Genomic DNA, 22,949 nt, shown 5'->3' with positions numbered 1-22,949 from the left:
TGACAGAGCAAGACTCCGTCTCAAAAAAAAAAAAAAAAAAAAAATTAGCCAGGCATGGTGGCGGGCACCTGTAATCCCAGCTACTCGGGAGGCTGAGGCAGGAGAATCGCTTGAACCTGGGAGATGGAGGTTGCAGTGAGCAGAGATCACACCACTGTACTCCAGCCTGGGTGATAGACTAAGAGTGTCTCGTAAATAAATAAAAAATGTAAATTGAAACAGTCATCCTCAGAAAATACAATTAAACTACACACAGCTCAATATTAAGTGACAGGCATGGGTGCAGAGTAAGGTACTAATGAGTGGCCCATCACCAGGACAAAACTTTTTTTCATGTCAGTATAACAACAGTTTCCTAAAATCATAGCTTTGTATCAAAGAACATATGCATAGGACTGTGTTTCTTCATTACTGATATTTTTGGTGATTGCCCTGATCTTGTTTACCTGGTTGATCTTCCTGTCAGTTTCCCACTTTCAAAGGAAAGCAATTGTATGGCAAGTATAGCTTACTTACCTGCAAATGAGTGAATACTTGTAACTGAATTCATAGAAGACTGGTGTAGGTTCAGTTCACTTTGTCACGTTCCCATATCTGATGTTCCACATACACTGTTGGGCTTTCCCATCATTCCTGTCATCTGCCCCAGGGACAGCAGCTGGGGCAGAACTTGACTGGGTCACCGGAGAGAGCTGGTCACTGCAAACCCTTCAGCCTTGATAGTTTTCCCTTATGCAAAGTCACCACCGATGTGCCCTCCCTGAGGTACTGGCGAGGCTAATCAAGCTGTTTTCGTTTTCTTTTTCTTTTTTTTTTTTTTTTTTTTTTTGAGATGGAGTCTTGCTCTGTCACCCAGGCTGGAGTGCAGTGGCACAGTCTCAGCTCACTGCAACCTCCACCTCCCAGGTTCAAGAGATTCCCCTGCCTCAGCCTCCTGAGTAGCTGGGACTACAGGCACGCGCCACCACACCTGGCTAGTTTTTTGTATTTTAGTAGAGACGGGGTTTCACCATGTTGGTGAGGATGGTCTCAATTTCCTGACCTCGTCATCTGCCCGCCTCAGCCTCCCAAAGCGCCGGGATTACAGGTGTGAGCCATGGCACCTGGCCATTAACAGGCTGTTTCCTGAGCACCATTAAACTGGGTGGATCTTGTCACCTCAGAAAAGGTTTATTTGGTTTATTTTCTTTGTTCTCCCCTCTTGCCCTTAGACCACCATCTGCAAATAGCATAAGCAGCAGCGCGTCTTCGAATCATAGCAGCCACACTCCAGAGCCCCCACTCCCACCTGTTGGAAGTGACCTCGCCAGCCGACTGTCCAGTGATGAAGGGGAGATGGACGGAGCCGACGAATCCGAGAAGCTAGACTGTCAGTTCTCCACGCACCATCCCAGACCTCTTGCGGTAGGCCTCCTTCTGTTCCTTACTGTGCGTTCTTCGCCTGTGCTTTGCAGACACTTAGGTGATCATACCAAAGGCATGATCCTTCCTAAGGCAAGGCTGCCTGTGCAGTGTTTTACAAAAAGACTTACCGTGAGTTTTAACGATTGCCTTAGAAATACCCTTGAACATTACAAAAGGAAAGGAACGGGCTCCCAGCTGATTATAATCCCGAGTACTTCCACATACTACTAAAAAGAAAAAAAGAGGGAAGAATGGATAATCCTGAGTATTTATGGCCGACCTTGAAGCGAGCATGCTTGAGAAATAGTGTTTCTATAAGTGCACTCAGGAGCTGATCCTCTGGCCTTGTCCATCTAAAAATGGAGCCTCTGATGTCCAGGGTTAGCTCGGTTCACCTGCTCTGGAAACCGTCTGTCTTAGCAGCACGTCAGGGGTCAGCCCTTGTTGGTATTCTCCCCTGTTAGTTCTAAGTATTACTGTTGTGTGACCATATGGCACCAGAACTGAGCGTGTGTGTGTGTTGAAGGAAAGAAGCAGCATTTCAGGTCACCATGATTGCTGATTAGTAAAAAGGGCACTTTCTTTCCCCTTCCTTGAATGAGTGCACGCTGACAGTTCAGAAGGTCATGGAAACTAAGGTGGGAAACAGGAGGCATCTGCTGGAGGCTTGTTTATTGTTTGTCTACGAGCACTTGAAAAGGGACTGCCTGGTGCTGCCATTGGAGAGCCGAATGCAGGGGCCTAGAACATGGGACCCCATGGTGGTTTACTCTGGTGCCAGCCTGAGTCCTGCAGGATCAGCTCTGTCTCTAGACTGTGTAAGTGAAATCCATCCTGGCCCGCATCAAGATCAAGTGAATCCCTCTTCCCTCCTCTCTGTGTCATGAATGAAGGCCAAGTTCACTTTCTTTCCTGGGGATGATGCTTACCTGTGGCTCAACATCAGCCTGAGACTTTGCCTCTTGATTAGTACAGAAAGTAGTCAGGGACGATTAAGGATGCCTTTGACTGCCAGAAGTAGAACATTCAACTCATCTGGCACAAGAACTAAGGTCATTTAATTATATCACATTGCAGGGAGTGTAGAGGCAGGTGCTCCCAAGCTTGGTTCAGCTTCTCCACGATGTCATGGAGCTGAGGGACAATCTCTACAACTCCCTCTACCTTTCATGCATGGTCCCAGTCCATCAGCTGCAGCTCTGACATTTCATCCTCACCCAGTGGTGTGCTACTCAGGTTGGAAAGGGACAAACAGAAAAGGGGTCTTCTTCCAAGATGCTGCCTTATGTTAGGAAAGAAAATCTTCCTATGAAAACCTCAGCAGACTTCCCCTTATATCTACCAGAAATGGGTCACATGCCCATCCCTAGATCAATTGGCAGCAGAGAAGGAAGGGGTTGCAGTGACGCAGGAGGAACCAGCCATGATTCATCCCAAGGTTCTGGGAGGAGACCGCTTGATTACTGCTCTGTGTCAGATATCAAAATAAAAGTGTGGTTCTGTTTGCAAGGAAAAGACAGAGGTGGGAGTGGGTGGTAGTTGGTGAGGTTGGCAACCAGTAGGGTCTGCCACGGTGGCCCACGCAGTGAGGATCTACAGCTCTGCTGGAGGCGTAACATGCCAGCCAGGAACTGGAACTTCTCAGGGCCTAGCCTCACATCTGTACAGAATCAGATACACAGGTAGCAAAGACAAAACGGTGCCTCCAGCTCCTGAGTCTGAAAGAAATACAAGGCTCTGCCAAAAGGCCAGACTCTGGAGCACATCGAGACATTTGTTCAGATGACAACCTGCCAGGCTACAGTGGATTCGCTAAACTCGGGATGTGGCACAGCTGTGTGCCCTTAATGTTTTGCTGATTTAAATGGAAAGGCCACAGATTTGTGTCTTTGCTTTGTCCTTTCTCTCATGGCCAGTGATACATTAAATCATTGTTTGTAATGAATGCTTGCTCAGTGCATCTTTAGCAATTGGAATGGGGGAAGAAATGATGCTAGACCTGGAAGAGCTCCCACATGCTGCCGGGGACCAGCTTCTATGTCGGCAAATTCCCTTTGTATGTTTTCTTGCTTGGTCAGTAAGCACTTAACATGAAGGTGCAGAAAAGGGTTTTTCATCAGCAGTACCAGATTTGATGGGTGACAAGATTTTAATGCGAAAACCCCCAAAACACCAATAGAAACAGAACAAAGGGAAGGTCTTACATTTCCTCCTGAGAACTGTTCCAAAGTCTGGTTCCAGGACGGGTTTGTGGAATGAGTGCCAATCCAGCCCTGTGTCTGGGAGAGAGGCCAGGGAGCTGCTGGGAGGCCTGGAGGAAGGGGGAGAGCTGCTTTTGAGTTATAGAGTCATTTGCAGACTCGCCTGAGCCCTAAACCAGCCAAATGTCACCTTCTCTGAGGCTGCTTCTTGCATTTCTGTCTGAGAGCCTTCCGGTTGTCCTAACATCATAATCAAATGTTTATTAAACATCTGAATGCCGATATTTCATCCACGTATTTTAAGAGGGATAGTGTGCTTTAAACATTTTGTGGATCCCTGTCTCCCCAATCTATTTGTTAGCCCAAATGCCTACTATCCTCATACTAAGGAGAAGGAAGAGAATGGGCTCTCCTGTCTATACACTGATAGTCAAATCAGGTATGTAGGCATCCTGTGTATAACGTAAAACAGCCATGTCATGAGTCCAAGGCAAAATGGAATAAAGCAGGCAATGGGTGTGCCATGGGAATTCACAGTGGGAAGATCATTCAGATGAGAGCCACTGGAAATGAGAGTCTTGATAAGGGAACCAGGAGAGAGAGTGGGGAATTGGGATTGACAAAAAGAAGAAGGAAGGAGACAACAGGGAGAAGGAATAGTAGGAACAAAAGCTTCAAGGTGGTGCTGTGTCCCAGGACAGCCTACAAAGACTGATTGGAGGCAGAAATGTGGTCGAGACTGGGAAAGGAAGGCATTTAGCCTGGCTGGAAGCAAAGTGGCTCTGTTGACATCAGATAGGAAAGGTGGTACCTGGGACACTAGCACGAGGAGTTCCCATTACTATCATGAGAAGCAGGGAACCACCAAGTTCCTTGAGAAAATGTGGCTGATAATAGGACAGATGGTCCTGAAAAGTCACCCTGGGTGCTGGTTGTTTCTTTTTTTTTTTTTTTTTTGAGACACAGTCTCAGTCTGTCACCCAGGCTGGAGTGCAGTGGCACAGTCTCAGCTCACTGCAACCTCCACCTCCTGGGTTCAAGCGATTCTCCTGCCTCAGCCTCCCTAAGAGCTGGGATCCCAGGCGCCGCCACCACGCCTGGCTAATTTTTATATTTTTAGTAGAAACGGGGCTTCACCATGTTGGCCAGACTGGTCTCAAACTCCTGACCTCAAGTGATCTGCCCACCTCAGCCTCCCAAAGTGCTGGGATTACAGGCATGAGCCACTGTGCCTGGTGTTATTTGTTTCTTAACCAAAAAATGCTGGCTCAATCCCAGGAGGAGAAAGCGTAACCCCTCTGTGCCACAGAAAACTGAATGTAGCTATTGTTGAGTTGCAATGTGAGGTTCTGCAGAAAATCCAGAGCTCAAACTACAGAACTGCAGAAATATTTTTGGCTTCATACAGTTTGCTTCTTTATTTTGAGTAAAATTGTGCCCCTGTGTGTTTTTATGCAAATGTTATTTTTCTCTGTATAGTTTATATTAGCCTATTAACCTGTAATCAAAATTAAAATTTTTTTTTCCTCACAGTTTTGCTCATTTGGGAGTCGCCTCATGGGACGAGGGTACTATGTTTTTGATAGAAGATGGGATCGTTTTCGATTCGCACTAAACTCCATGGTAGAAAAACACCTGAATTCACAGATGTGGAAGTAAGTGAGCAGCTTTTGTGCAATATAAGATCCAAGCTGCCCCACAGTTACCTGAACCCTAACTTTCCAAATAAATGTCAGTGGCTGACTTTTCATAGAACAAAATGATTCTGAAGTCAGGATGTTTGATTAATTCTTAAATACCAGCTCTTCTTAATGGTTTACCTGAAGGTTTTGAGAAGCACAAATGATATGTTACATGCTTTGTCTTTTTTGGAGACCATTTTTGTGTTGGTAATCTCCTAAATGAGAAGGATATTAGATAATATGTTGTTTGTTTACCTATGTTAAAGGGCCTTTTTATTGCTCCTAGAGAATCTAAGGATATTCAGAACATGCTTCTGGCTGAGTGCAGTGATTCACGCCTGTAATCCCAGCGCTTGGGAGGCCGAAGCGGGAGGATTGCTTGAGGCCAGGAGCTCGAGACCAGCGTGGGCAGCATAGCAAGACCCCATCTCTACAAAAAATAATTTTTAACAATTAGCTGGGTGTAGTGATGCACACTTATGATCCTAGTTACTTGAAAGGCCTAGGGTGGCAGGATCGCTTCAGCCCAAGAGTTCAAGGTCACAGTAAGCTATGATTGTGCCACTGCACTCAGCCTGGGCAATGGAGCGAGACCCTCTCTCTCTTAAAAAAAAAAAAAAGAAGATGCTTCTGTTTGTAATGTTAATGCTACAATATCAAAACTAAAGATTTCAGCCAGGCACGGTGGTTCACACCTGTAATCCCAGCACTTTGGGAGGCTGAGGTGGGCGGATCACCTGAGATCAGGAGTTCAAGACCAGCCTGGCCAACATAGTGAAACCCCATCTCTACCAAAAATACAAAAAATTAGCTGGGTGTGGTGGCACACACCTGTAATCCCAGCTACTCAGGAGGCTAAGGCAGGAGAATCACTTGAACCCGAAGGCGGAGTTTGCGGTGAGCCGAGATCGTACCCCTGCACTCCACCCTGGGTGACAGAGGGAGACTCCGTCTCAAAAAAAAAAAAAAAAAAAATCTAAAGATTTCGTTATGGTTGTCGACCAATTTCTAGTTGTTTGCTGTCCTGTGAAAACATCTGTACACTTGCCAACAGGGCAGATCCTGAGCAATGCTGTGAAGTTGGTTAAGTTTGTCTTTGGCCCTTCCCATCTCCTTAGGATCCCCTGCCCACCTCTACTTGTACTTCTCTACCCTAAACTCCAACTTATGTTCCCTTTCTCTTAAGTTCCTTTACTATCCACTTTCCAGTGTACTTATATTTTAATAGGGGATTCATAAATAGGGAAGAAGCCTTAATCTGGAAGAATGCTATTGGGAAGAAATAATAGGCCTAGACCCTCTCAAACCACAGCACATAAGTGGCTACCATTTTGACCACTTGATAATACAAGGCTGGCCCACTGGGTATCCCCATCCCCCACTCCTACAAAGGTGAGCTCTCAAGATATCATCGTCCATTTGAGTCATGGATCACGTAAATCTGGGCCTAGACAGTCCAGGAAAGACAACAGCTGAGGGCCCCCACCTGCCCACTGAGGCCCAGTAGAGTCAAGGAAGGGATTCCTAAGAAATGGGAGGGAACAGAAGTCAAAATCTGCCCCTTTCCCAGGTTTCCTCCTTTCCCCTAGGCAGCTACGACACCTTAGGCCGCTTTCTGGAAGCCTAAAGAGCTCCAGACCTGGACTTCTAGGAGAAGTGAGCCCCATTTGTGTCTGAATTGAGCTCTCATGGCAGACTTAGCACTAAATGTTAACATTTACTATAAGGTAGGTAAGGGCCACAAGAGAAGCTTATCATTTCTTCCCATTTAAGTGACTGCTCAGTGTGTCTAAAGGGCACCCTTGATATTTGCTTGTGTCCATTCCAAACAGCAACAAATTGGTGCTGCACGTGGGGTGACCGTGCTCTCAGTTACTTGGTGATTGAGCCTCTGTGCTTGTTCCCCATGATGGCGGCCAGCCCTGGTGGTCCTCGCAGCTCTTTGCTCCCTGTGTTATGGAAGTGTCAACCCCGGACACGTGGAAGGAATGTGTTGATCTGTATTTCACTCCCTGGTGTCCTGTCAGCTCAAGCTCCATATTCCTTTCCTCCTCAGGCACAGAAACCCGAGCCACAGGGCATCAGGTCCCTCCCCCCTGTTCAGGACTTGCCTAACCAATCTGCTGTCACTGAGCAACATTGGGGCTGCCTGGGTGTCAACTCTGGAGAGCGTAGCACCCCGCTACCCTCTCAACCTCGCTGCCCAAACCCCAGGCCCTGGCGGGCCCGAACCTGGAGGGATGGCAGCCGATGGGGGCGTGGAAGACATTAGGAAGAAAAGGAACGGCCAAGACTCTTTTTTCTTTAACAAGCATTTAACTCTGCATCAGGAGCCGCCAACACAGTATTCTCTTTCAGCCAGGTCAGCATCTGGACCTCCATGCCACCTGGCAGGGGAGGTTGGGCACTGTCAGTAATTTATTTGCATCTGTGGGCTTTAGTGTGGGACTTCCCTGGGCCAGTGTGCAAAGCTTACACCAGGACACAGCCCAGCAAAGCTGAAATCCACTGTCATTTAGCACCTAGAAAAACACATAAGCTGGCCGGGCGCGGTGGCTCAAGCCTGTAATCCCAGCACTTTGGGAGGCCGAGGCGGGTGGATCACGAGGTCAGGAGATCGAGACTACCCTGGCTAACATGGTGAAACCCCGTCTCTACTAAAAATACAAAAAACTAGCCGGGCGTGGTGGCGGGCGCCTGTAGTCTCAGCTACTTGGGAGGCTGAGGCAGGAGAATGGCGTGAACCCAGGAGGCGGAGCTTGCAGTGAGCCGAGATCACGCCACTGCACTCCAGCCTGGGAGACACAGCGAGACTCCGTCTCAAAAAAAAAAAAAAGAAAAACACATAAGCTGTTTAGCCTCGGCGGGGAAGGGACTCCTGGGGACAGGGAGCTGCCACATGCCCCTCACCCTGTTTCTCCCCTGCCCTATCTTCCTTCCTGCCCTACTATCCCCTTTTGATTAGTGAGGCAAGAAAGGGATAGAAAGTGTGCCTAAAAACAGCACCCATCCCAGTCCTGAGTGTCAGCCAGGTAAGATTTAGGACTTCAACTCTGCTACTCAGCACAAGTTGAAACGTGAATTTATACTAGTTAATTGGAAAATTATAAATTGAGACATTAAAAATGGATCCCATTCAGGCTGGGTGTGGTGGCTTACGCCTGTAATCCCAGCACTTTGGGAGGCCGAGGCAGGTGGATCACAAGGTTAGGAGATCGAGACCATCCTGGCTATCACGGTGAAACCCCGTGTCTACTAAAAACACAAAAAATTAGCCAGGCGTGGTGGCGGGTGCTGTAGTCCCAGCTACTCGGGAGGCTGAGGCAGCAGAATGGCATGAACCCAGGAGGCGGAGCTTGCAGTGAGCTGAGATTGCGCTGCTGCACTCCAGCCTGGGGAACAGAGCAAGACTCTGTCTAAAAAAAAAAAATGGATCCCATTCAAATTCATTGATTGGAATCCTCTCTAAATGAGCCATCTGGTATTTGTAAATAACTTTTTATTACAAGTAACTGCCAAACCTCTGCCCACATGTATTTCTATCTATACTTTAGTGGGTAAGCAAACTAGTTAAGGAAAGATGGAGTGGGTTGCCTGTAGTACCACAGCAAGGCAACAAAAGCACCCGGAAAGTTGGGAGGGGTCTCCCCCTCTAAGAAATGTTCCCTGCCCCTGTTAGGAAGGGGTTGTGCGGGGCCAGACAGTTCTAAGGATGTGTGTAGACATTTCCAATCTGATCATATGGGAGTCCTTGCCCACCATGCATAGTCCCTGACCATATGGATATGGTGCTGCTGAGAATCCACCTGCTCACCCATCCACCTACCCATTCATCCATCCATTCATTCACTCATTCATTCATTGCAACAAGTATTTATAGGGCACCTTGCTGAGTGCCGACAGGATCTCTTACCTTCTTTAGGCTTGAGAGAATGTAAATTCTCAACGCCATCATGGCCGTTGTGAGTTTGGCAACATTTTTCTCTTATATTTGATCCCTTTGGTCTGACGTTTTCAAGGACAAGGATTCCTCTGGATTTTACCCTAAAGATGGATGTCACAGACTCCACCAAAGTGCAGGCCAAAAGCAGAATCTTCAGAGAGGAATGCTAGGGGAGACGTTTATCTCTCAGCAGTGCCTCTTCCCAGAGTTCCCTGGCACCTGGTCCTGATGCTACAGCTGGGAGGGTGGCCTCCAAAGAAGAGAAAGGACGGTGTGAGGCCCTGTCTTGCATGTGTTCTAGCCCACAGGGGCACAGGCTCTGGGCCTGCTCATCTTCATGTGCTGCTTTCAAAGAAGGAAAGCTAGTTCCTAATCGCTAGTGAACCCCAGCTACAGTGAAAATGATTTGCCAGGGAAACCGGGAGAGGGAGCAAGGTGAGAAATGGGAAAGGACCAGCTTGAACACATTTACCTGGCTCCCGAGGACCATGTGCTTTCCTGCAAAATCAAGAACAAATATCCCTGTGGCCGCTGTGCCTCCTCCCGGTCCCCAGAGTAGCAGCAGCAGCATCCCAGGCTGTAGGATGAAAGGAGGAGTCACTCCCAGCGCAAATCAAAAGATGGAGTTTGCAGGGAGGCCCCAAGAGTAAGCCACAGCCTAGTGCTGGCCTTGGCTCCAGGGAGTTTGCTCTGAGGCACCCCCCAAGCTCTAAGAAGACCAAAGAAGAAAACAGTGGGTTTCCCCTCCCCTCCTGTTTCTCTCCTCCTGTCCACATCCTACATTTATCTTCAGAACAAACTACAAATCCCTGATCTCCTTCTCTGGACACATGAGGGTCCCCACACTCACCTTTTCCTAACACAGGACAGGAAGACCTGCTAAAGCCACACCCCAGACAACTCCTCTGAGCAAGAGCTAAGGTAGAGTGGGCTGAATAGGAAAAAACAAAGCTAGTCCTGGGAATGGGCAATTTGCCATCCCACCATTCCCAAACCCCTCACCGTCCACGGCCCAGCCACCAGGAGCCAGCAGCCACGAGTCAATGTGGAAACGGCTCTCTGTGGAGGGAACCAGAGGCTGCAGACAGCAAAGGCAGGAGGATGCTGGCCTTGGAGAGGGCCATTCCCCAACTGCCTCCAGCCCAGAGCAGGGTGAGGAAAGCCCCAAGAGTCCCTGGGCAGAAGCTGGAGTGGGTGGAGGGGGGAAGCTCTGGCCCCTGTGTCCAGGTAGCAAAGCCCTGTCCTCACATTTCTTACTTGCAACCAGGACCTACATGTGAAATGATCACTTCTCATTAAAAACCACCTTCATCGCTGCCAAAAAAAAGAGAGTTGTGGGGGAGGCAGGGTGGCGGTGGTTGAGAGAGAATACTGGGGAAATTTTTATTCTAAATAACATTGACCTTTTATTCATGAACCAAAATCAGGCCTTCTCCAGTAGCCAAGCCTGGAGAAAAGGATCTGAAAGGCTGAGTGTGATGAAAATTAGGTTGCTGGATGTTGCAATGGGGGGTGCCATAAGGAGGGGCCATGCTTCAGATTCTCCCATCCTTCAAGGCTCCATTCTCCATAGTCTGGTTCTGCCGGGGTGTCCTCTGGAGCCCTGATGCTCAAACGTCATCGAGCCTCCTAAGCAATGCCAACCCGGTGTCTCACTGATTCTTTCACTCTTCTCTCATATTTAGGAAGATCCCTCCTGCGGCAGATAGCCCCCTGCCCTCGCCAGCAGCCCACATCACCAACCCTGTTCCAGCATCCGTTTTGCAGCCTTTCAGCAACCCCAGTGCTGTGTATCTTCCTTCAGCTCCCATCAGCTCGAGGCTCACCTCTTCTTACATAATGACATCAGCCATGCTCTCAAACGCAGCTTTCGTGACATCGCCGGACCCGAGCGCCCTCATGTCCCACACCACAGCTTTCCCTCATGTGGCCGCAACCCTCAGCATCATGGACTCAACCTTCAAGGCCCCATCCGCCGTGTCCCCGATACCAGCTGTCATCCCTTCCCCATCCCACAAGCCATCCAAAACCAAAACCAGCAAATCCTCAAAAGTCAAAGACCTGTCCACCCGTAGCGACGAGTCTCCAAGTAACAAAAAGAGGAAGCCACAGTCTTCGCCTTCCTCCTCCTCCTCCTCCTCATCCTTGCAGACATCCCTCTCGTCTCCACTGTCAGGGCCTCACAAAAAGAACTGTGTTTTGAATGCCAGTTCTGCTTTGAACTCCTATCAGGCGGCCCCTCCCTATAACAATCTGTCTGTGCACAACTCAAACAATGGGGTGAGCCCACTCAGTGCCAAACTGGAGCCCTCAGGACGGACCTCGCTGCCCAGCGGCCCCGCGGACATAGTGAGACAGGTGGGCGCGGTGGGAGGCAGCAGTGACTCCGGTCCCCTCTCTGTGCCCTCCCTTGCGCTCCACGCAGGGGACCTCTCTCTGGCCTCACACAATGCTGTGTCTTCTCTGCCCCTCTCTTTTGACAAATCAGAAGGAAAAAAGCGTAAGAACTCAAGTTCTAGTAGCAAAGCCTGTAAAATCACTAAAATGCCTGGTATGAATAGCGTTCACAAAAAGAACCCGCCCAGCCTTCTCGCACCGGTGCCCGATCCCGTTAACAGCACCTCCTCTCGGCAGGTAAGGGACCTCCTGGCACCGCCTTCACCGGCTCTGGGGGGGCAGGGGGAGCTGGGCAGCGCCCCTGCTTAGCCAGGCGGCTCCAACAGGTAACACAAGCTTGACTCCTTTTCTCATTTTCCCCGAAGGCAGTTTTCACCCTCTGCTTTGAGAGCACTTTATTGAACAAGTACTTGATACCACACCCACTACGTGCTAGGCGCTATTTTCAGCACTTTACGGTTATTACCTCACTGAATCCGCATGACACCCCAGTGCAGTGGGTGCAGTTATCACTTCACAGATGAGTAAACTGAGGCACAGAGAGATTCTGAGTTCCCCACTCCACATCGGTTTTATCTTTTGAGGTTCTGAGGACATTGTCAGTAAAGAGTTCTGTTGCTAAGAAGTTTGATCTGATCTGTTGGAACCCCTTTAGGAAGAGCTTGAGACCCAGGCAGGTTAAATGCTGACCCGGGGTCCCACCTGGGAGTGGGAGCGCCTGTGCCTGGCTCCCAGGTGACTGTCCTTCCCACTTTCCTAGGCTGCCTCGACCCCCACCTCCTCCTGATAGAACTCTTTCCTTCCTAAAGGAAAACTTCAACTGCCACCAGCTGGCAAGGAAGTGTTCAATGCCATGGTACAGATAGGAGTGTGTATGGTGAGGAGGCTGAGAGAGTGTGGCGTGGTCTGAGAAGGATACATGTTTCTTTCCCTTGAGCTCTGTTCTCATCCCTGAGTCTAGTCCTTCTCCTCCGGCTGGGGGGGCTACTTAGGAAAGCCCACCCCCACCTCCACCCCCCACCCCAGCCTCTGGGGCCGGTTGGGCATATAGATAAGGGAGCAGACGTGGGGAAGGGCCCAGCCTCGGATTCTCTGCGGAGCCAGGTCTGACGAGGGCCAGGCAACCCGCCCGGGAGCCTGGACCCATCAGGGCAGTGTGTCCAGAGACCGTTACATGGAATCAAGGGAACCAAACCCCAAGCCCAACCCCACCTAGGGTTGAGGACTTTGGAGCAATGGGAGGCAGTTGTCAAGAGATATTTTAATGTTTTATGTCACCACTTATGAGACTTGTTATAACCTCACAAAGAGCACAGCCTGAGGGGGAGTCACAAATCACAAACACATGAGAAACAGCAAGTTTGGAACCCAAGGGCCAGACAAGCTGCAAACCGAGGCCAAGGTGAGAGGAGGGGGAGACACAGGTCCTCTTGCTTGAGCTGAGGGCACTGTTCTGACTCCCCACGGCCAGGGGTGTGAGGGAGGCGGGCCGGTACCCACAGGGCTCTCCCCGGAGGCTAAACTGCTGGTGGGTGTCACCACCAGGGCCCAGGATGGAGGACAGAGCCAAGGCCTCTCAAGCTTGAACGTGTACACGAATAACTCCGGGGGGCATGTGAACATTCTGATTCTTGGTCAGCAGACCTGGGCAGGGGCCTAGGAGTCTGCATTTCTGACAGTCTCCCAGGCCACATGGCTGCACAGGTTTGCAGGCCACACGTTGGACAGCAAGGCCGTGGTATCTCACTCATTTTAGATACAGTCCCAGCAGCTAACACGTAGGTGATGGGCGCTGTTCCAAGCACTTCAGGTGTATTAACTCATTTTATAATTACTTGCTGTTATTCCCCTTTTACAGATGAGTGAACCAAGGCACAGGAAGGTTAAGCAAGGCACCCAAAGTCACACAGCGAGTCAATAGTTAGGCTAGGATTTAAACCCAGGCATTTTGGCTCTGGAGTCTGGCCTCTTAGCCTCTGTGCCATTAACAGAGTCCCTCTGTGTTGAGTAGATGTGGCTCTGTTGATTCTTTGGTCTGCAGGACTGTAGGAAATGCTTAGTAAATGCCGAGTCAGCCAGAAGCAGTGGTGAAAGGAGCAGCCAAGTGCTCATCAGGAGGGAATTGAAAAACACGGATGCATTTAATGGCTGCCTTGGATCTGGTCAGCATTGGTTCTCTAATGCAGGTGGTACCTCGGTGCTTGTCACTAGGGCATTAAGAAAAGGCTTTATCACCAGTGATTTCCAAGTATTAAGGAAAGGCAAAGGCCCTTGGGATCTGTGTTAATTCTGCTAGGAGATCAGGGGTCAATGCATGAGATTGAGAAATCCAAGATAAACCTTTACTTTGGGAACAATCTGGAGATCTATTTAATTGTATCTGGTTGGTATAAGGCCAGAAGTTGCCACAGGGCTATTAAACGGAACAAAAATTAAGACTGTGAATGTAGCCAGGTGCGGTGGCTCTCACCTGTAATCCCAGCATTTTGGGAGGCCGAGGTGGGTGGATTATCCGAGGTCAGGAGTTGGAGACCAGCCTGGCCAACTTGTCTCTATTAAAAATACAAAAATTAGCCGGGCAGGGTGGCACACACCTGTAATCCCAGCTACTCAGGAGGCTGAGGCAGGAGAATCGCTTGAACCCCAGAGGCAGAGGTTGCAGTGAGCCAAGATCATGCCACTGCACTCCAGCCTGGATGACACAGCAAGACTCTGTCTCAAAAATAAATAAAATAATGTAAGGCAAATGTCTTTACATAAAGGCAAGTTAGTGGAGAAGAGGAGCAGTTTATAGGATGAAAGTTCAAGCTGCCTTTGCAGACTAGACAGGGACTGGTTAGTGCCTGGCATCAGCTTCCCCAAGGACCAGGCCCATTGTGTGAAGGACAGTCCCAGAGGAAGGGGAACGGCACAGTGGCCACACCCATATGCACAGCGTTCCTGTCCTCCCTCCATGTGAAGGAGAAGCCCAGCACCATCGTGCTATTTTCCTAAAGAACAGTCGCATGTGCGTTACATCTCCTAGCCAGGAAAACTGACCCAGCAAAACATCCAGGTGTTTTATCTGCAGCCAGGTTGAGGGAGTCTGGGCTGGAAACGAGATGGGTTTGGGATGGAGGGTCAGAGGTGGATGAGCTGTGTGACCCTTTGGCCACAGGTAGAAAAGCCCAGCCTCTACTGAGTGAAGCTCCCAGGAGGGGCCAGGCTTCTCCACCAGATGCCTTCATCCTCATCCCTCCCTGTTGGGGTCCAGCCAGCTAGCGAGCAGTGTGAGGAGTCCTCACCATTCCACTTTAACTCTGGGAAGGAAAGGGCATCCCTCGAGGCACCCTCTGCAACATTTTCATTTCCTCTGCCACTTAAGATGGAAACACCAGTTCCAAGCCAATGTGAGGGAATAAAGCAGGCATTGTGCAGCCCTTCTTTCCCCTAGAACATGTGGCATCGGCGGGCACTTCCCAGGCTGGCTCAGGTGTCTGAGTGGGGCTTCAATGGTGTCTTTCAGGTTGGGAAAAATAGCAGCCTAGCTTTGTCACAATCCAGTCCTTCAAGTATATCTAGCCCAGGACACAGCCGACAGGTAAGTTGCTGGGGGCGGGGTGGGCTGGGGGTGGGGAGGCAAAAATTCATATGGTCATCAGCAGAGTGGAAAGAGTTTGGGCATTGGGGTCAGACCCTGATTCAAACCTCATCTGCAGTTAAGAGCATGGCTACCTGGCTTCCAAACCTAGGCCTTCTAGTTAGCTGTGTGCCCTTGGGCAAGTTACTTAACTTCTCTGTGCTTCCATTTCCTCCATCTATAAAGTGAGAATCATACTGGCCCCTACCGTCTATGGATTTTGTGAGGATTAGCTTATTGATGTAAAGCCTCTAGAAAATGCCTGGCACACAGTAAACCCACAAGTGTTAGCTATTATTACCAGCTGTACGAGCTTAGGCACATTACTTCTCTGAGTCTGTTGATTTTTTTTTTTCATTCATTAAAAGGCAAAATTGGTGCTTCCCTCCCAAGGCTATTGTGAATATTAAAGAAGATGATGTGGTTTAAAGGGACTTGCGGCCGGGCGCGGCAGCTCATGCCTGTAATCTCAACACTTTAGGAGGTTAAGATGGGTGGATCACGAGGTCAGGAGTTTGAGACCAGCCTGGCCAATATAGTGAAACACCGTCTCTACTAAAAAATACAAAAATTAGCCAGGCGTGGTGGTGCGTGCCTGTAGTCCCAGCTACTCGGGAGGCTGAGGCAGGATAATTGCTTGAACCAGGGAGGTAGAGGTTGAAGTGAGCCGAGATTGCGCCACTGCACTCCAGCCTGGGTGACAGAGTGAGACTCTATCTCAAGAAAAAAAAAAGCGGGAGGGACTTGCCAGCCAGGTGTGATGCCTCACACCTATAATCCCAGCACTTTGGGAGGCCAAGGCAGGGGGATGGTTTGAGCCCAGTAGTTTGAGACCAGCTTAGGCTTGAGACCCTATCTCTACAAAAAATTTAAATAGCCAGGCGTGGTGGCACATGCCTATAGTCCCAGCTACTCAGGAAGCTAAGGCAGGAGAATCACTTAAGTCCGAGAGGTTGAGGCTGCAGTGAGCTGTGATTGCACCTTGCACTCCAGCCTGGGCAACAGAGCAAGATCCTATCTCAAAAAAAAAATTTTTTAGGCCGGGCACAGTGGCTTATGCCTGTGATCCCAGCACTTCGGGAGACTGAGGCGGGCGGATCACGAGGCCAGGAGTTCGAGACTAGCCTTGCCCACATGGTGAAACCCCATCTCTACTAAAAATGCAAAATTAGCTGGGCGTGGTGGTGTGCACCTGTAATCCCAGCTACTCAGGAGGCTGAGGCAGGAGAATTGCTTGAAAAAAAAACTTTTTTTTTTTAAGAGGAGTGGGAGGCTTTGCCCATGGTATCTGTCCATCAGCACTCTCTCAAAAGCCTCTGGCGAACTACAGCCACCATTCAGGATGCAGTTTCATGGCAGCAGTATTCAGGGTAGACTTAGTAGTTTTTATAAACTTGAGGTATAAGAGTAGTTGATGTGTACGCCTGTGATAAATGATTTTCTCAATGGGGTGTGTGCATATGTGTCTAGGGCGGACAAGGAAGGATTTGGGGGTGGCTTTTGCCCCTTACACATGATTGGAAGATGTGTGGGTGTGCGTGTGTGTATAACTGTGTTGTTATGTTGCCTTAGATGTGCCGCATGTTTTGTAGACACCAAATAGAAAAATATCTACGTGCCTGTCTGTGTTTTGCCCTTTGGGATTTTCTCACACATTTTGGGTCGAGTTTGGGTGAAGATTATGGGGAAATGGTTTTTGTATCCCCAGGCCAGGGAGAGTCTCCTCACCATTTTGAGCCGTTTTTGTGCCAGAACACTTGCAGCTCATCATGTGTGCTGGGGCGGGGAGGCACGTTTACACGCAGACCGTCAGCCTCTGTTGATGATTCCTCTTGCACCCTCACCAAACACGGCTTGCATGTGCCTATAGCTCCGGCTACACCTGCTGGGAACCCAAAACGCTGGCAATCAGCCCTGACAAACACAATAATGGCCACCACTTGTTTAGCACTCTCTGCCTGCAGAGAGAGGGCTGTGTGCCATGTCCTTTACACACACTACACACATTTAAACCTTTTCACAACCCTGTGAGGGACAAGATGATTACAGATGAAGATGGCTACACTAAGAAGCCAAGTAACTTGAACCCAAAATCTCTCTTTCCAAAGCCCGTATGTTTAACCCAACACTAGACTCCTTCCTGAGATAATTTGCTGTGTCCTCTGTAAGTTAGGTAGGAAAAGGTAAACTAATGGAGAACAAAAATGAAGGCATCAATTATTCTCTCCACTCTCCCACAGAGGCCTCCCAGGAATGTCCGTGGCATTCGTCCTTGTGTTTTCCTCCACAGTGAGGACCTCTGTGACTGCCTTACACGCATGGATCCATCACCTCATTTGCTATTGGGTCCTTTAGATCCATCATCTCATTTGCTATTTCAGCTGCCCTTTGCCAGATACGGGAGGTGGGATATTGTCCTCTCTATTATAGATGAGAAAACTGAGGCTCCATCCTTGAATTCTCATGGGTAATCTCAATTGTACGGTTTTGAAACAAGTTTTTCTTTTCTTTCCTAGAAGAACACAAACAGAACGGGCAGGATAAGGACTCTTCCATAACAAGACTATGAAGCCACTTCCACACCAATTCCAGGCCACCTAATCCCATCCCAGGAGGCCACAGGGAGGAGGAGGGAGGGGAGTGGGCTGGAGGGAGAGTCTGTTTTCTGTGTACTCCCTGTGACTCTGGCCTTTCTTCTTCTTTTTTAACTGACCAATTTTTAGTTTTAAAGAAAAAGGCAAAAGAACGTGAATTTGAGATTTACAGAAAACAGTTCCAGTGTTTGGTTTCCGTTGTCTTTTCTTTCATTTGCCATGTTTTTACATTCTTCCAAATTTGGGGTCATTCCCCTAGCTCCTGATGCTGCTACTGTACCATCCTTTTGCTCCAGCCATGACAGTAGACATTGCAGAATGTTGGTTCAGGTTGGCATGCTCTAAAGCTCCTGAACTTCAGCACAGGCAGAGCCCTTTTTCTTCCTGTCCTCTCCACACGATCCCTTCCGTCCCCACATCTGCCACTCTCTGGGTCCTCACTGGCCTTCAAAGGACCTGGCTCTCCTAGGATCCCCTCAGGACTGCCTGCAGGGAGAGGGGACTTTGCTGGGGAGGAGCTGAGAGTGGAGAGTTGGAGGGTGGGTGGGGTTCCCTCATCGGGTTTCCACAGCCCACCATGGCTGGAGCCAAATGCTAGAAGCAAGATTGAGAACAGTGGCCATTTAGTCATGTGGTTTACCTAATACCACTGGCCAGCTGTGCAGCTCAGAAAGGATAAACCAGTCAGGGACAGGGGCCAGAACAGGTTTGGGAAGGTGGCAGCAAACAGAGCATGGTGGCTAGGAGATGACCCCTAAAAAAAAAACTGGGGACTGTGGTGGTCTGAGCTGGTCAGGAATCTACAGAATCCCTTCCAGGGATCAGTGTGCCCATGCCCACAGCAGGGTTGAGCTAGGAGGGAGAAATCCCAGGAAAAAGGTCATGAGAACCCAGAAAGCCACTCCATGAGGAGGCACAGTGACCACAGCTGCTAAAGGTTCTTAGGCTGCCTTCCTGGGCTAGGAAGAGCCCTCCAGGGAGAGCTTCTGCAAAAGGGTATGTGTCACACCTTTTGTGAGAAGAAATAATAGCACTTCCCACCCACCCCCATGCCCTGGGCCACAGGGACCTGGTGGGATCAGCACACCCATGGATCAGCTTTTGCTGTGTTAGAGACAGCCATCCCCAAGAAGGAATGGTAAGGACAGCCACTGCTCAGTGAAGAACAGCCATTTGGAAGAGCCATGCTGGAGCCCTGCAGCCATAGAACTATTCACACTGGAGTTTTGAAAAAAACAGCAATACCGTCAGCTCTAGTAGGGAATCATAATCAGGAAAGGAATTCACAACATAAAATAGGTGTTCTGTGCTATTAATCATGTAACTTTGCATACGATGTATAGCAGAGATACTGGGAGATTTTGCTTCATCCCTAAATCAGAAATGAATGCTAGTTTCACAGCTGGGCAGAACCCTCATCCCCAACCAAAAGTTTTCCTTTTCTTTCGCATTCCCCCAACCCAAAGATCAGACCACTGTTAGGTTTCACCACACAATTGGAATTGCAAAGACGGGAGGTAAATGGAGTGATTTGCATCAATGGAATTGCACTGACAGTGAGTGTTTCATATAGGATTACTAAATTTTTTCATACGAAATGATTTTTTTAAAAATCAGGAGTTGATATTAAGTACCAGGACATTAGTTCGGATGATTTCATTTTTATTTCTGCAGTGTTAAAAGTGCACTTATATGCTGGTTTATTTACGTCTTGGGGAAAGAGACTGCAAAGTGAAGGGACGATTGTTACTTTTTCTTTTTAAAAAAAAAAAAGTTAAGGCAGATTTTAAGACTTATAAATGTTTAAGAAATTATAAACAAGGTTAGACCCTTTGAAAAAAAATTTAGAAGATATTCTTAAAGTAAATTTTTATAGTGTTAATTTTGTAATAATTTATGTTTTACTATATTGCAGAGCTAACTGACCAGAATAGTTTCAGAAACAATATGAAACTTAGGAAAGTTTAAGCAATGTTTATATTTTTAAACTGTTCTTTGAATTATGTTTTTATTGTACATTTCTTCAGATTGAAAAGTATGTACATATCTTTGTTATTTTTGCACAATTTTGTCCTGTTGGGTTTCAGAGGTCTGTTGTTTTTTATAATTTATTTTGAGTTGTAAAACTTGCAGGAGTAAAAACAAAACAAAATCTCCGCAACAAAATAACCCTCTGATTTATAAACTCTTATGGTCAAAGAGGGAAAACAAAGGTTGAGAGATTAAGTGGCTGCTTCTGAGAAATAATGTCTCAAGGACTAAAGGAGCAATTCAATAGGTTTAGACATTGTAGCTCTCTACATCTTGAATTGGAAGCTGGAATAAAGAGCCCCCCCACCCCCCACCCCCTCATCGAATGCTGCTTACTTTGTCAAAAGACTGGCTATGACCAAGGTGAGGACATTTCTGGAAAACTGGGCAAAAAGGGAAAGCCCACGGTATTCTTCCTTTGCAACCAACCACAGGTTTACTTTACAGTGATGTATTAAAAACTTGCAGCTTGAAAAACGGAATACAAATAAAAGGTTCTTTTTGGGTTTGTCTTAATGGAGTTAAACTGGAGCAGCCTATAAAACATTTTTAGGGTGATGTCCTCTGGGTCCTTCTGTTCTGCACACCCACTCAGTCTTCTCTCCCAGCCCCTTGACTGCACACACCCCTCTTTGCCTGAAGATCTCCTGACTTGTCGCCAGCCATAGAGGCTCGAAAGCTCTGGTTGTTAAGCATAACGCAATGCATAGACCTGTCAGCCATAAAAAAAGAAGAAAAAAAAAGAAAAAAAGAAAAAAAAAGCGACTTGGATAACTTGTATGCCTTCTTTTGTATCAATGTACCAATTGTAAATAACGCTGATCAACCTTTGTAGAGAATAGTTTATACAGCATATTCTATTATTGCTGATTCTCAGTGAACTCTTGTTTTAAAAAAGGAAAAAAAGAAATTTTCTATTTACACCTTATATTTTGTTATGCTGTCGGCCCATGGCACTTTAACAAAACTCTGTGGGTTTTACGTAGCTGGTCAGTCATGGGGTATATTAAATAACTGTTGTTGCACAGACAAGAATTTGCACCTGCTCATTTGTCCTTTCCTACTACCGATTTTAGAATATTTTCCAGAAAAATTTTGAAGAAAGCATGTCCAATCATTCTAAACAAATGCCACACTTGTGGAGTGGGTTTCTTTTCTACAATCCATATTTTGTAACACTAAGTATTTTCCTTCTTCGTCCCGCACCTTTATGTATTAGCACTATCAGATAGAGTTCATTCCATGCCTGTGATATTGTAAGCAGAATAAATGTCTAAAGTAGGTGTAAATAGTAAATTCTATGGCTTACAGTTTTAAAAGGAAAGAACAAACATGTATCTATTGATACTGCCATGGTTCCTCACCAGGCCTGGAAATATTCTCCAGTAAGCGATTGTATTTTTTTTTTCGCTTTTTTTTTTTTTTGTAACATGGCTTTGTAAATAAAATAATTTATATGTTTGTAAAACAAAGTCTTCGGGTTTTCATAAAATTTAAATTTTTGATATTTCTCTTTTTTTTTTTTTTTTTTTTTTTTTTTTGCGGGGTTAAAGTATTGTCACCAGAAGAGCCTTCCTGCTAGACCTGTGTTTGAGGCAGGAGACGACTGTGGATTCATTCAGCGAGTACTTGGAGAGCACCGTCTCTGTGCCTGCCCCTGAGCCAGGCGCTCCATGCTCAGGGGTGAGAAACACGATCCCAGCTGCTGTCTGGAAGCAACCCAGTGACGGGGAAAGCAAATAAATACACACATGGTCAGATGAGTAATTACAGATTGTGGCAAACGCTATGGTGGAAAGAACTGAATTCTGTGAGAGAAAGTAACAGGAGAAGCGTTTAAGATGGAGAGGGGACAGCTGTCAGGAAGTTCTCTCTGAAGAAGTGATCTGAAGGCAGGACGCCTAAAGAGCACATTGTGGACAGACCCCAGGGGCAGAGAGATGGACAGAGGGCAGGGACGAGGCCACAAAAGGCCTTTAGGGAGTTTGAATTGTGTGTCAGATTCAGTGGGAATCCTTGGAAGGGCTTTAAGGAGGACCGCGGTACTGTGATCTGTTGAAAGGGCACTCTAGCCACTGTGTGGTGGATCAGTGGGAAGCTATTGCAAGAGACAAAGTGAAGGAGAACATCAGTGTGATCGAAAGATGATGACAGTAACTATAAAGAGAAGTGTGTGCCAGCCTGGGCAATACAAAGAGACCCTGTCTCAAAAAAAAAAAAAAATTAGCCAGGCATGGTGGTGCGCAACTGTGATCCCAGCTATTTGGCGGGCTCAGGCGGGAGGATCACTTGAGCCCGGGAGGTAGGTCAAGGTGTTACCCGTGGAAGGTTTCCAAGTTACTGGTAGCAAATCCATATGTATCTGCAGCAACCTCAGTTCTTGCCTCCTCAGAAGAAAGAATTCAACTGGGGCATAAGGCAGAAGAAGAGATGGAGGCAAGTTTAAGAGCAGGAGTGAAAGTTTATTAAAAAGCTCTAGAGGCTGGGCGCAGTGACTCACACCTGTAATCCCAACATTTCAGGAGGCCAAGGCAGGTGGATCCCCTGAGGTCAGCTTGGGACCACCATGGCCAACGTGGTGAAACGTCGTCTCTACTAAAACTACAAAAATGAGCTGGGCATGGTGGTGCATGTTTGTAATCCCAGCTACTTGGGAGGCTGGGGCAGGAGAAGCACTTGAACTCGGGAGGTGGAGGTTACTGTGAGCCGAGATTGCACCACTGCACTCCAGCCTGGATGAAGGAGTGAGACTCTGTTCCGAAAAAAGATTAGCTGGGCATGGTCGTTTATGTGCCTGTAATCCCAGCTAGAAGTCAGGAGGCTGAGGCACAAGAATCACTTGAACCTGGGAGGCAGAGGTTGCAGTGAGCTGAGATCACGTCACTGCACACCAGCCTGGGCAACAGAGCGAGACACCATCTCAAAAAAAGAAAAGAAAAGCTTTAGAGCAGTAAGGAAAGGAAAGAAGGAAAGTACAACTTGGAAGAGGACCCAGCAGGCAACTTGAGAAACCAAGTGTGCATCTTGACCTCTTGACTTGGGGGTTTTATCCATTGGCCTACTTCCAGGATCTTGCGT

The 22,949-nt window shown here is 47.8% G+C and overlaps 1 protein-coding gene across 25 annotated transcripts in view; it reads left to right on the top strand.

The window, feature by feature from the left end:
* Positions 1-18,018, top strand: part of ATXN7L1 (ataxin 7 like 1) — a 270,024-nt gene extending 252,006 nt beyond the window's left edge. For 7 of the 25 annotated variants that reach the window (XM_015134654.3, XM_002808363.4, XM_015134661.3 and 4 more), the window contains 6 exons: positions 1,212-1,404; positions 5,139-5,260; positions 7,344-7,649; positions 10,916-11,864; positions 15,133-15,207; positions 17,763-18,018. In XM_015134654.3, coding sequence (XP_014990140.2) covers positions 1,212-1,404; positions 5,139-5,260; positions 7,344-7,649; positions 10,916-11,864; positions 15,133-15,207; positions 17,763-17,804 — 1,687 coding nt within the window. In that variant the 3' untranslated portion in view covers positions 17,805-18,018. The remainder of the gene's footprint in view (positions 1-1,211; positions 1,405-5,138; positions 5,261-7,343; positions 7,650-10,915; positions 11,865-15,132; positions 15,208-17,762) is intronic. The other 18 variants (XM_077997148.1, XM_077997146.1, XM_077997154.1 and 15 more) reach the window with 9 other exon arrangements.
* The last annotated feature ends 4,931 nt before the right edge of the window (positions 18,019-22,949 follow it).

Source organism: Macaca mulatta, chromosome 3 (genome assembly GCF_049350105.2).
Source record: "Macaca mulatta isolate MMU2019108-1 chromosome 3, T2T-MMU8v2.0, whole genome shotgun sequence".
Classification (NCBI taxonomy): Eukaryota; Metazoa; Chordata; class Mammalia; order Primates; family Cercopithecidae; genus Macaca; species Macaca mulatta.
The sequence above is the reverse complement of the archived record's forward strand: the minus strand, read 5'-3'. Positions and strand labels throughout refer to the sequence as shown.